The sequence below is a fragment of the Polyodon spathula genome, chromosome 5 (assembly GCF_017654505.1).
Source record: "Polyodon spathula isolate WHYD16114869_AA chromosome 5, ASM1765450v1, whole genome shotgun sequence".
Lineage (NCBI taxonomy): Eukaryota > Metazoa > Chordata > Actinopteri > Acipenseriformes > Polyodontidae > Polyodon > Polyodon spathula.
Genome location: NC_054538.1, coordinates 65,919,620 through 65,934,255, shown reverse-complemented (window position 1 = coordinate 65,934,255; position 14,636 = coordinate 65,919,620). Strand labels below are relative to the sequence as shown.

At 37.7% G+C, this 14,636-nt stretch overlaps 1 protein-coding gene across 1 annotated transcript; it reads left to right on the top strand.

Moving 5' to 3' along the window:
- The first annotated feature begins 2,589 nt into the window (after positions 1-2,589).
- On the top strand, positions 2,590-13,148 carry LOC121316181 (translation initiation factor eIF-2B subunit delta-like). The gene is made up of 13 exons (XM_041251053.1): positions 2,590-2,716; positions 3,037-3,077; positions 3,173-3,332; positions 4,083-4,256; positions 4,707-4,789; positions 5,785-5,876; positions 6,066-6,180; positions 7,007-7,083; positions 8,578-8,680; positions 11,441-11,568; positions 11,849-12,026; positions 12,372-12,552; positions 12,868-13,148. The coding sequence occupies exons 1-13, from the start codon at positions 2,647-2,649 to the stop codon at positions 13,065-13,067; spliced, it is 1,602 nt and encodes a 533-aa protein (XP_041106987.1). The 5' UTR covers positions 2,590-2,646; the 3' UTR covers positions 13,068-13,148.
- Positions 13,149-14,636: the final 1,488 nt, after the last annotated feature.

The window sequence follows — 14,636 nt, the reverse complement described above, 5'->3', positions numbered from 1 at the left end:
TAAATGAATTAATAAATTATAAGAGTTGTGCAGCCAGGCTTAAGAGATATGTCAGCCCCTTTAAACCGTGTGCTTATAATTCCACTCAGGAGAACTGCAACTACCATTTATGGAAAAGCTGCCAAAAGGTCATAATTATTTCATAAATATGTGAGCCTTTTAGAATAAAGAACATAAAAATCACATGTGATATAAGGTTTATCATTAATAAAATTCAGAACACTTAAAGAACGGTTGGTGTTACAATGAGCAATGGAACAGTTAGATGCTATTTAGAGGTGCATCAAGCATTTCTTTTTATCATGTTTTATAACACCATGTAATAGGATATTTCACTTTGTCCATATAACACAAAACTTCCATTGAAGTTTTGTAAAATAATAATAAAAATATATTGCAAGTTCCAGGACAAAAAGTTTAACACTGATGGAAGTATTGGCCTAAGCATTTCTCTGCTTGTGCCCCTTTAAACAAAGTGCTATTAAAAAAAATAAAGATATTAGTATGTTGCTTGCCAATCCTGAATTTAAGAAGAATATCAACCAGATAATAATCCTATATATTTATATATATATATATATATATATATATATATATATATATATATATATATATATATTGTTTTGTTTTTTAAGCTATCTATTATGTTAAGTGCCATAGGGATCCAGATGCTGTCCCATTCTTGAGACGTATTAGTCTGTTACTCACAGAGACAACACAGAAAAGGTGATGTCAGCAGTTAATCAGTGGAAGACTGTATTGGTACATCAGATTTATTCACCGCACATGATATTCAGAAGAATAGTTTATAGTATTATTTGTGAAAGTAATACAAATCAACCAAGTATATAATAGTAATTTCAATTGAGTAACAATGTGGGTATGTAATCGTAAATCACTACCTGTTATGCATTCAAGAATGAGAAGGTGTGCATTAGGCTTACACAATGGCTCACCTGGGGTGTTGTAGGAATTTATCCACATCCAGTTATATGTAATAGCTGCTGATACAGATGTCTTAAATTATCTATGCTGTTTATTTATTCTTATTTAAATGCATTATAAAAATATATAGTATACATTAGTGTAGCATATTGTTTTTCACCCCACTCAAGGTTAAGCAGCTGTATATGCCGTCATAGACCTTTATCAGTAACCGACATCCTGTACAATTAGCAAGAAACAGAAAGTGGTCTGTTTATATAATACACTTTTTATACAGATTAAATGTACCAATGGTAGTTCTTATGCAAAACCTTTTAGTTTTCTTTAAGTGAAGGCACCAAATGTAAAACTAAGGGTTGTTACATACGAACCATTTGCTACTGAAAACACCAAGTCCAGAAACAATTATTAGCCAATAGCTGAAGGGTTTACCAACCTTGCTCCCAGCAATGTGTTACCATGTCAACCTAGGATGTGTAGTTGCACATCTCTATTGTAACGATAGCTTACAGAAAAGCAAATGCCATTGACTTGTACAAAAACGAGAGATAAAAGAAAGAAAGAAAAAGGAATGGGATTTTGACCTGTTGGGAACACATTTTATTGTATTTGTAAATGTGATAAATTTCTCATGAAAAAAGAAAACACAATGGCTGGCGAAGCGTCAGCCACTGTCAGGAAGTGGTTTTTATTAGTCGGTACGCCCCTTGCAACAGTGTATTTGGTAGATGCACCCAACTTCAATAAAGCTTTAAAACTGCACCTAACTGCTAACTGTTTCTAGGCCTTATACAATGACCACATAAGAGGTCACGTGATTCAACATGTTTTCTTAACATTGCCTCACGATCGCCCTTGCCCTTATAAGTTTCTGTTAAAACGTCCACACCCTTTTGTAAATAAAGCAGTTGTGACATCCAGTGGACTAATACAGAAACAACAGACTATTATACAGTATTATGGGTACGTGTAAAAGAGATATCCTCTCGATAATTTGAAACACAAACAGTATCACATTACAAGTATATCTTAAAATATTCAAACAGCCTTAATTTGTGATAACTTCTGTTTGTGTATACAAGCTGCAAACAATAGAAATTGGTTTAAATAGATGTTTTTATTATTTGATATATACACTATACAATGATACATTAAAATAATACAATTTCTGAAAAAAATGAAACATTTTGGTACAATTTACACCAATACTGGTGTGACATCAAAATTGCACCCCCCTGAACACATGCTTATTCATCTATTTATTCATTGGGCATGCATCTTAACTGAACAACTTTCAAACAGGTCCTCCCGTTATCTTCGTAGAATTTAACTGTTTATTTTGTAAAAACGTAATAAGGAAGGATGTTTTCGTGATGCAAACATTTTCACTGGGAAGCAACTTTTGATTCTCTAACAAGAGTAATACATTTGCATTGTTAAAATAATCCAGAAATAACAAAAAAAAAAAAAAAAAAAATCAGTTACAAAACAATACAAATAAATACATGCAGCATGAATGCTAATTAAAAAAAAAAAAAAAAAACTTATTTCAGACTACTGTATGTTAGTCGCGGCCTCAAATCGATCTGAAAGAATGTGCTTCCTTTTACCGTCTGCAGAGGGCACTATATTTTTTAATTCCAGCGCTGGCGTGTGAAAGTCTCCTCACTTAATGTCGTGTTCTGTGATGTTGTGGTGGGTATGTGGAAAATGGCAGGCACAGGAGGCATAACACAGCAACAACTAAATAACAGCACTGGAGAGACACGAGGTAACAGTTAACTGTTTGAACAAGCAAAGAGTCTGTTCCTCAGTCGTTTATGTTTTCTTCAAGTTATACCTTGTGTGGATTTGGCATTAAATACGATGGCAACCAGATGTGTGTGCAAAATACTTATACGTTATAAATGGTTCCAGAATTATTGTACGAAGTTTCCTAGGATTCAGACTCCTTGTTTTTGCTCGCTCTATATTATAACATACGTTATTATCTTATTTTTAATGTTAAAATAGGCAGAATTGCCTCGTTTAATTATTTCAGTTTGGTTATTGTAAATTTGTTTTTGTTTTTTTTTTAATATATAATTTCAGATGATACAGATTCAAAGAAAAATGATCATTTGCAGTCAAAGGTAAGCACTTTATTTTGAAAAGTGTATGTTGTAGAAAATACATACAATGTTGTGGACCGGAATAGTAGTCAGTATAAAGTTGTTTACCTTGATAGGTTGAAGGCAAGGCACTCTCCAAGGAGGAGAAGCTGAAGCTTAGGAAGGAGAAGAAGCAGCAGAAGAAAAACAAGAAAGATGATAAAGGACCAGCGAAAGAGGAAAAGGCAAAGAAAACTGCCCCTCTCATGGATGGACAGCAGGCACAGCAACAGAAAGGTGGGGCTGGTTAATGCTTGATTTAGCACACCCCATAGATACCTGCACAGAAACACATGATTAACAGACTAATAAAGAAGAGTAGCATTTTTACACACACCAAAAATAAAATGAAAAATCAGCTTTGTAGGTCTTCCCAGCTAAAGTGAACCACGTTCTTAGTGCAGAGCTTGAAATTAACTTTTCCATCCACTAGCCACCATGGCTAGTAGATGGGAAAAATCCACCGGCCACACAGACATTTTACCCACCAACATCATTCCAGGGGGAAACGACGACAAAAGAAAATGTAAAAACAAGCAACAGTTATGAGCAGTCTCAACAGGGTCTGAAACAATCTGCCTCATAAGTGAAGATATAGTGTCTGAGATGTGTTTGGCATCTGTCCTGTCCACAGACTGCATGTGCACAAACTGCACAGTCACCAACCCTTTCTGGCAGAATCATACATATACTAGCTCCTCTTCTATGACAAAGCTATCGGTTGAACCGACTGACATCACTGGCCGATCGACTAATCAAAAGCAGCAGTCGTGGTGCTTATTGTGGTGACAATTTTTTTTAAGTTTCCTGTTGCTTTAGCCAACAGATTCTGTTTCTCCAATTTCTCAAGATCCACATGGTAAGAATGTGTGTCTGAAGTAAACTGGTAACTGTCTCCAACTCTGCATAGTCTTGATACAAAAGGTATTGAATGTTAGAGGTCATGCCAATTTCTGTTACCAATCTATCAATCTGGCTTTCTTTCAGCCCCTCCCACATTCCCAGTGGTGACCCCTGAGGTACCACCTAGTGGAGAGAAAAGTGGGAAGAGTAAAGTGGAACTGCGAGTGGACCGAACGTCCAAACAGGGCAAGAAAGGAGACCGCAGCCAACTGGCTTCCACAGCCAAGACAAAGGCCCCTCCCAGTGAACCTCAACCAGGTGAGTCGCATACAAATATCTTTCACCCTGTCGTGGGACAGCAGCTACATAAAGTTGAATTCCTGCATAAGTAATATATCTGATCAAAAACATGCTGCAAAAAATGTTAAAAATACAATTATTTAAGTCTTGACATTTTAACCAGCTTTTTTGCTTAAAGTCCTTGGAACGAATAACTAGCAATGTAAACATTTGTACTGATAAAATCCTCCCCACAATGCTGAATGTCTATCCTTATTGGCCGTAGTAGTGGCTAGAATCCTTGTGCAGTCATTGCCTCCCCCGTTTCCAGGCCATCGTTGTGGCAGAAGGCAGACCAACCCGATATCAGGAGGAGGAGTAGCCATTGAGTTGAGATCAATGTTGTTCCCAAACTCTAAACATTGATCAGATTATCTGAACATATTGTGGTACTGTTACACTTGTTGTTTAACTCTACTCTCTTTGCAGTTGTCAAAAGACTTCCAGAACACATTCAGGCAGATGATCCGGCTGTATTGAAAAAGGTGGCCAAAAAGCTGGAACGCCAACAGGTATGGCGTCACTGTAATATTGTCTCTTAAACTTTTCCCATTGCTTCAAGGAGCTAACTGTTATCTGGGAAAAAAATGGCCCGTACAAGTGCGGAGCCTGCACTAGAGGGCTAACAGTACACCATTTAAAGGTTATAGCTACTGCTGTTTTTCCTGTATACTGTATGACTGCAAGAGGCACTCCCTGTTAGTTTGTGCATGTTTTAGATTTTATGATTTATTAAGGCTTTACTATGTTGTAATAAAGATCTTCTTACATTTTTCAATCTCTACTCATTTTCAGATTATAAGTAAAAAAAAAAAAAAAGTGACTGCTGCAACTATGTAACCCACGGGAGCATGGGTCAGACTGGCAGTGACATTCTGTGGGAGAGATTAAGTTTTAAACACCAAGTTGTCTGCTTGATTTCAGACTCCTCTAAGCATTCACAATAGGAGTGTCTCCGGGGTTAAGGTTCGGCACTGAGAGTTGTAGTAGTCTGTTTCGGTGCCTTTGTTTTCACTTGCTGAAATTACTTGTCAGTTTGTGATTTTAAATCAGCAAGATTAGGAGCTGCAGTATGGACCATTATGATGGTCTGTTGATATATTTTTTTTAATATTCCAGTATTGTCCCCCCCTCTCCCCCTTAAAGGAAGTTTTATCCTAACTTCAGTGATGTGTTAAACTCTAATGGAAACCAAAGGCCAGTTTATTGGTATTTATTTTGTTGTTTGACATGTGTTTATATTTAATAGCAGAGATTCCATGGTGTAAAGGAGCATTCACGTAATAGCAACGTTTCCTTGGTCAGAAAATGTCTAGAGAGTGTAAAAAATAAAAAGTAAATTACAGTAACTAAGATTCTAAGATCACAATAAAAATAACCAATGGGAATTCCTTTTTAGTTCTGATCATCAACAAAAGTGCATCCTATTTCAAATTTGTGTATTGTGGGTGTTTGTCCTGAACTATTTAAATGGTGTTTAACATTGGATTACTATTCTTCATTGCAGATTCCTTTGAGGTCAGATTATGGAAACAAAGTCAGTCTGTTCTCACATTTGCACCAGTATAGTCGGAGAGCCCCTCTCACCCAGCAGATGAGGTAGGTTTGAATATATAAAAAAATTAAACTTTAATTTTAGAACTTACTAGAATAGAACTTTATAAATGACCCCCACCCCCCCCTTTCCATTGGATATGATTTGAGTATATTAGCATCTCAGGAGCACATGGTACATGCACAAAGTTTGTAGGATTTTTGAAATGTTCAATTGAATTTTTTCCTTTCCAGCATTCCCTCCGCAGTTATCCACCCATCCATTGTGCGTCTGGGTCTGCAGTACTCTCAGGGAGTCTTTGCAGGATCCAACTCTCGTTGCATAGCATTGTTGCATGCTTTCAAACAGGTAAAAAGCAGGCTTTATTTAGTACGAAGTATAGTTTGGGTTCTGTAATATGAAGTGTAAGGTTGTAGTTTAATCTATGCTGTTAGCGATAATGTCTTTCGGATGAACTATTACACCAGAGTTCTGTCTGCACGCTTTCAGCGCACAGAAAATAGCTACTCACACTTTTTGTTTTATTTTATTTTTTTACTTAATATTCACCAATTGTTTTTAGCATTTTCTCCCCAGTTTGGAATAGCCAATTATTTTTAGACTCAGCCCACCGCTACCACCCCTGGGCTGACTTGGGAGTGACGAAGACCTCTGTCCACTGTCCTCCGACTGCTTCTTTTACACACTGCCGGCCCACCATGCAGCCACCTCCTACAGCATCGGAGGACAATGCAGCTCTGAGTAGCTTACAGGCAAGCCCGCAGGCTCTTGGCCAGACCACAGGGGTCACTGGTGTGCAGAGCTGAGGACACTCCTCCCCTGGGGTGCGCTCGGCCAATTGTGCTTCGCCCCCTGGGAGCTCCCGTTCACAGTCGGCAGTGGAATAGCTTGGACTCGAACCGGCGATGTCCAAACTATAGGGCGCACCCTGCACTCCACGTGGAGCGCCTTTACTGGATGCCCCACTCGGGAGCCCGGATACTCTTATTTTTTGAAGGAAAAGGAATCTCAATCGTTCCACATTCTAAAATCCGTAATCAATATTTAGGATGGAAAACAAAAGCTACTATGTGGGTCGCTGGCCCAGCATTGGATGTGTGTTTATCAGTAATGGTTCAGTGATTGTAAAGCACTTTATTGTGAATGTGTTCCTTTACACTCTTTCCTCCCACAGGTTATACGTGACTACGCTACCCCTCGAAATGAGGAGTTATCAAGGGACCTTGTCAACAAACTTAAGCCTTACATCAGGTACAAAACTCACACGACAGATGCTATGCCACTGAAAAGGACATTCATGGATTTTTCTGGTTAAATATTTCAGAAATTATCTCAAAAAACATTTGTTGTTTTATTTATTGTTTGCTGTTATCACATTTTAAATCTAAAATGGTCAAGTGTCATGGTATTATATGCATATCCCATGAAGCAATGTGAGCTGGGAACTGTTAGATACAGCAGATTAGTAGCAAGTGTTCAGCATTGTGCAAAACAAAGCGCTGTGTATGTCAAACAAGCAGATCGTGTTTACTGTAGGTTATTGCTCCTCAGACAGACATCAGTTCTTTTTGTTCTGTGGGTCACAAGGCCTGAAGGAAATACGGTTAGATGTTGTATCCAGTGGTCTGGTATTAATCTTAAATTGCTATATAAAAAAAAAAAAAAAAAAAAAAGTTGGAATTAAGCCATTGCTGGTTGTAGTTTCAGTAGAAATAGAATAACGTCCAGTAGTACTTGGTATGAGTTTCTGTGGTAAAGTGGTTAGTAGTGCGAGATGCTGTGCAGTAAATAATGTGACCACATACATTTCCAAGGTCAAAGGAGATTTTACTTTTGGTTTCCTTTAGAAATCCTTTTTTTCAAAATAACAGGTGGCTGGTGATACACAACAATGTGTAACATGCAGCCTAAAAACAAGGGTTGTCCAAACAGAGTTGCAAACAGTACAACAGAAGACAAACACAAACACAGTGAAAGTCCAGTGAGTGAAAAGCTGTTTGCAACGAGATGTTTTGGTGCAGTATATTCTGGGGTGGAGCTGGCCTCTTAGCTACAGCTCCCGGGGTATAAGTTCAGCAGTCTATTGATGACTAAACCAGAAGTTTACATACAACACTGATAATACATATAACACTCACGCTTTTACTTTAGTTTTTGACAGTTCTTCGGTAGCCCACACAAGGGAACAGTTTACCTCTCTGCACCTGTTTTTATACTGTTAGTCACGCCCCCTTGGTAGCAAGAGCAGTCTACCTTTATCCAATCTGCGATTGACACCTCGCCAACCACGGGGGGGGGGGGGGCAATGACTTGAAGTATTGTGGCTCCTCCCCTTTTCTGGACAGCTGACTTCCAGCTTTTCATGGAATAAACTGGCAGCACATTCAGTTCAAGGCACATTGTTCGCTTGACACAGTGCCCTCACTGGTCGGGAGGGAGATTTATAACCAGGATTCATTCTCTTGTCTGCCACAGGATATTACTTTATCGCAACAACGCCTTTTATTAAAGTTGACATGTGTTTAGAACTACATGTATTGTATAAAAATAAGCTCATGTTTGCTGTGAAATAAATTGTTACACCAACTATGCCTACATCTGTAGGTGTTTATGGATAAAATTTGCTAAAATGATTGCATGTTTAGCCTGTAGCAAGGGTGCTTTTTAAAATTTGTTTTATTTGTGTAGTTTGTTCTTTATTCTAAAAGACGATGCGTGTTTAACCAATACTGCTTTTTGTTGCAGTTTTCTAAATCAGTGTCGCCCTCTCTCTGCAAGCATGGGAAATGCCATCAAGTACATAAAAAAAGAAATCTCCAATGTCTCCAGCAATATTAAAGAGGAGGAGGTGAGTTGAGCCAATGCTTATCAGTAAGACTGTACTACCCGCAGTTAAGTGAAAGGCATAGATTAAATGATAATGATAAATAAATGATCACGAAATGGCTAACCATTTGTCATGTTAAACTACTACATGATACACATACACTTAACGGTCCAGATGAGATGCGTAACTGTCGTTTTTACATTACATTAAAAAATCAGAAGTATGCATAGCAATTTTGCTGCACAGCTTGTCTGCCTCTTCAAACTTCCAATAACAACTACATCTCACAGAATACAATGTCTTCAGTTACTAGGAAACTGTTGACAAGAAAAACCAACACAACAACATTATCCAATCTCTGGCTAGCCCTATTGTCTTTGCAGCCAATCACAGTAAGAATACGAAAAATTCGAAGCTACACAGGTTGAAGCGTAAACACCCCAGTCCAGCTACAAACTCAGCTGGAACCATTGTCCGAGGCAACCGTGTAAAAAGGTGCTTGTAATATTAAATCAACAGTTTTATAACTTATTAATGCATTTCCTTATTTTATCTCTATGTCTTTATATTGAAGTTTTAACATGTTCACTGAGTTTATGCATTTAATGCTAAAGTATAAGTAACGTAATGAATGTAGTCCTAGATGGTAAACGGCTTAAGTGCGTTCACAGCCCAATTTACCTCAGTGTAACCCTGGATCGTTCACTGACATTCCACGACCACCTGATAAAGACAGCCGCGAAAGTCCGCGCACGAAACAACTTGCTGAGTATGTTGGCCGGCATATCATGGGGAGCACAAACACCGGTCCTCCGGTCCACAGCCCTTGCTCTCTGTTACTCAACAGCTGAGTGCTGTGCCCCAGTCTGGTGTCGCAGTTCGCATGCAAAGAAAATTGACACTCAGCTGAACTCTTCAATGCGGACCATCTCCGGCACTTTTCACTCAACTCTGGTCCAGTGGCTACCGTTGCTGAGCAACATCACACCTCCACACATTCGGTGCAAGGAAGCAGTGGTCAAAATCGTCAACAAGATCCAGGATAACCCGGCACTACCATTGCATGACTTTATCCTCCATCCACCAAAGGTGCGTCTGGAATCTAGACGCCCAGTCTGGCTGTCACTTCCTGACCCTGATTGGTCATCAACAACCCAGTGGCAAGAGGAGTGGTTCCAGAGCGACACTCGCAACCAGTTCCTCATTGCCGACCCAACAGACCGCTCGCCCAGTTTTGACCTGCCACGACAAGATTAGACTTTACTCAATCGCTATCGTACTGGTCACGGTCGGTGTGTAGCGTGTCTTTATGACTGGGGCCTCGTAAACAGACCACTCTGCTCATGTGGGCAGAAACAGACAGTGTTTCACATTGTGGAGGACTGCCCGCTGACAAGTTTCCCGGGTGGACTCTGTGCTCTACACACAGCTGTTGATTCAGCAGTTGCTTGGCTGCGCAAGAACAGCACACGCTAAAGAAGAAGAAGTAACATAATTAATTTGCAGAGTCAGTGTGATACTAGGAAAAAAATCTGATGAGCCAATAAACAACCAGGTAGAACACATGCGTGGTTGTACAGTAGTTCAAACTAACATTGCAGTTAAAATGGAGGGCTCTTTTAATGTTTACGCCATTACCATCCACTTAATTGGCTCAGCTAATTTAGTCGATTTTAAATCATTAATCTAATTCATTGATTGACTAAAACACACAACAAAAAAAAAAACAAAATTTAGTAATAAAATTAAAAAAATTGACTACATTATATATATATATATATATATATATATATATATATCTCAATAGTTTCTCAAAAAAAAAACATGAAAACTATGTTTTTATAAACATTTTATTAACAGCAACATCTTAAACTCTTACTATCTATAAACTAAAACCCTTGATTATATGGTGCATAAATGGAGCGAAGACATAAAAAAAAAATATTGCAATGAAATGGTATTCTGAAGATTTGACCCGTTGTAGCGCCTGCCCCATCATTAACATTTGCCGAAGCGATTCTAATGACAGTGCAGTGGGGTCCCAAGTAGACAATTGAGCAGTGTGTTAAGACCTGCTGAAACCAGGTTTATTTAGTGGTGCAATCAAGAACTTCATCAATTGAACACACTGTAAAAAGTAAAGTAGTCTTAAGTAACAATTGCGTGTGTTTGGACTGACGCAGAAAGAGGAAATCAAAGAAAGAAAAGTAAAAGAATGGCTGGGATGAGTGAGGGGGATTTTTCTCTGGCGTACTCCATCACTAAATTCTTGTAGTTCACATATTGTAGTTCACATTTAGAGGTTGCCACAATGATATATAATTTGCTTTACTTATGTATTCATTTAAGATAGAGTAATTCAGTTTTAATATGTAACTATTCACAAACCACCATTTCCAACATCCTTAAATTTACTTTGGAGGTACTGTAGAGCTACAACTACTGTACTACGGAAAAACCCCTCCATAATTATTAAAAAAAAAAAAAAAAAAAATCAATTTAAATTTAAAAAAAAAATCAGATTTAAATCAAATCCGATGAATGGGAGAGGGTTAATAACAGAGCCCAACTCCATTCAGTCAGTTTGATTGCAACAAAGTAAAAAACAATCAGCCAAAGTCAGATTTGTCATATGCTCGATAGTTTATGGAGTTTTCTAAATTAATTATTAACCTAACTAACACGTATGTACTGTGCATTTAAATACACCACCCTCGCTTGATAGTTATTTACATCTCTTTTTTTTAGAGTTTGAGTAATGTAATGTCCTTTCTTTTCTAGGCTAAGACGATGCTACAGAACTGTATCGACAAGTACGTTGAAGAAAAGATTCACTTGGCTGCAAAAGCCATCTCCAAATCTGCCTTTGAGAAGATCAGTGATGGAGATGTCATTCTAGTCTATGGGTGGTAAGAGCATCACTTAACTTAAATATATAGATACAGTGAATCGCAGTATTTTGAAATGTAACAAATTCCTAGCATCCTGTCTTATGAAAACAGAAGTAATGTGTAGATGATAATAATAATAATAATAATAATAATAATAATAATAATAATAATAATAATAATAAACATAGCACAGATCTTAAGTTCTTTTATAAGCTAAATTCTCAAAAATCTAAACCTCTGTACAGTCTAAAGTCAGAGGTGAAGGTGTAAGTGTGTCTCATTGCTCTGTTGTCTTCAGCTCTTCTCTGGTGAACTATATCCTATGCGATGCCTATGAGAGGGGGCGGAAGTTCCGGGTGATAGTGGTGGACAGCCGGCCGAGGCTGGAGGGCCGGGAGACCCTGCGCAGACTGGTGAGGAAGGGAATCTCATGCACCTATGTGCTGATCACTGCAGTCTCCTACATGCTGCCAGAGGTAAGCCAAAACATGATCATCACAATGAGGGCATACAGATGAGGTGACCTTGATGTTACATACAAGACTCTGGTCGAACAATAACGCCTTTTAAAAAGATTGTGATTTTTAGGATACTTTATTGTAGGCAATTTGAATAGCCTACTGTATGTGTCGCTAGTCTATATTTGCTTTGGCTGTGGCGATGGAGATTGCACATCATAATTCCAAGTCTACAATTCACGTGCGTTTATATGAATAACAGGTTGCACTTTACTCAGCAGAATTAACTGAAACTGGAGTAGTAGTAGTAGTAGTTAAGTGCTGGATTTGGTGTGAGTTTTTTTCAATTTGATTTTGTTTCAGGTCTCGAAGGTGTTCCTTGGTGCCCATGCACTCTTGGCCAATGGTTATGTGATGTCACGGGTGGGAGCGTCCCAGATTGCACTGGTTGCCAAAGCATACAATGTACCCGTGTTGGTCTGCTGTGAGACGTACAAGTTCTGTGAGCGAGTCCAGACTGATTCCTTTGTGTCTAATGAACTAGGTACTGATTTTCTCTGATACATATTTGCACATCACCCTTAAAAATTGTTTAATTGGTATAAAATATATATCTTTTTCCTTTGTTATTCCCACCATTGGTATTCACTGTGTATAAACATTTTTAATTTTGATATATTTTAAATGGATTAAGTAAAGTTGATATGCATTACACTGTTTGACAAATGCTTTCATAAACAACAATCCACACATTTTTCATGCAAAAAAAATATCTATTTCATTTTATCAAAACATAACTAAGTCAGAACTAAAAGCTTTGTAATGATGGTCTTGTGTCCCCCCCCCTGTCCCCCTCAAGATGACCCTGATGACCTCATTGTGACCCAGAAGGGTAAAACTGAGCTGCAGAACTGGCAGGATGTTGCTTCCCTTCGACTTCTGAACCTGGTCTATGACGTCACTCCTCCAGATTTTGTGGATTTAGTTATCACAGACTTGGGAATGATTCCCTGTACCTCCGTTCCTGTGGTGCTGCGTGTGAAGAATGTGGATCAATAATGGAGTTAATATAATAGATGCTCTCAGCTATATTTTGGTGTATAAAACTTTTCTTTGGCATGGAATAAAGTTATTATTTAATTTTGTTTGGACAGTGTGTTTATTTTAGATTCAAAATTCTGTTTGCAAAATGTTGCAGTTGAATGCCTGACATATCCGGGGGTTATAAAGTGAACCAAAATGGCCTGAACCAGTGAAGACACAGTTTGTCAACATGTTTACTTACTTTCTTGTATTTTCTACTTCCAAATTTATGACAGAGGGATTAGGTTTATGGCTTACCACTAAAAAATCCTTTAACTGCCTAGGTGGTGAAGACATGCAAGTTTCTGGTTCTAGAAATAATACAAACATTCCAAATATAGGTAGGAATCAAGTATTGATTGGAAATGTGATAGAAGTTAGGGCTACAACTGATTACCTGGTCATTACAATTAAAAAGAATGTCCAAGCAACCACTAAAACAAAACAATGGCATTGAAACCAGTGTGTCTGTCTGTACATCAATCAAGCTGTCAGTATGATGAACAAGTTGTTGACCATGCGATATGCCAACAGTGTGTACAGAATAGTAGAGTACAAATTTACAGGACTGTAGGATAGTTGAAGGATAGCTCAGTGCTGCACAAATATGGATTTTCAGACAACACAATGTCAGAAAATAAATAATAACCATTATGAAAGCAAAATTGCAATAGTTTATGATTTCATTTTTATTTTTTTAAAATGTCCTTAATGCAAGCAAATATGCATTAAACATGTCAGTTACTTAAATCATCACATAGAAAACACTTACAGAAATAAGAGCCTGCAAGTACAGCTTCCAGATACATCAGATTGTAAAGAAACCCATTCCCAAAGACTAAATCAAAGTAATGAAGCAATACCTATGCAACTGCCTGTGTAAATGTAAGAAAAAAAAATTCTAATAACAAAAACTACCTATCCTGTTTTCTGCTCCACTATCATTATTGAAGCTCAATTGATTTTACCATTTAAATACTGAATATACTTTACTAATAAATGCCTACTTAAGAACATAGCACAAGATGTGTGTGACTACAAATTCTACTATAAAACTACAATTACCATTATTTTGTTTATGAATCTAGTTTCTTAGCCCTCTGAAGTGTGTATACACCTCACAGTGATTCAATTCTGTAAAATGACTCAATCCTAATTCAATCATATCCTGTTTCTGGATATAGTCCCCAAAAGGCAGTAAAAAATAGCTTCCAGAGAAGCAAGACGTAAATACATGAGGTTGAAACACATTTATTCTTTCAACAATTATTTAAGTATTTAAAGCATGCAATGATATATATTTTTTCTAAACTGCACAGAGAAAGAAATTAATTGGTTGTGCATTACTGACCCAAGATAAAATAAAATATAATCTTTACACATTATTTTTACAGTGCCCGACACATGATTATGTCAATTTTTAGTGTGATTGCAATGTTACTGAGATCATTACCTTGCAAAATTGAGGTCCGGCTCACCCTAATCATTTTCACAGTGCTGCAAAGCTCATGTGCATTCTAGCTGAGCTCAGAATTAAAAGTACCA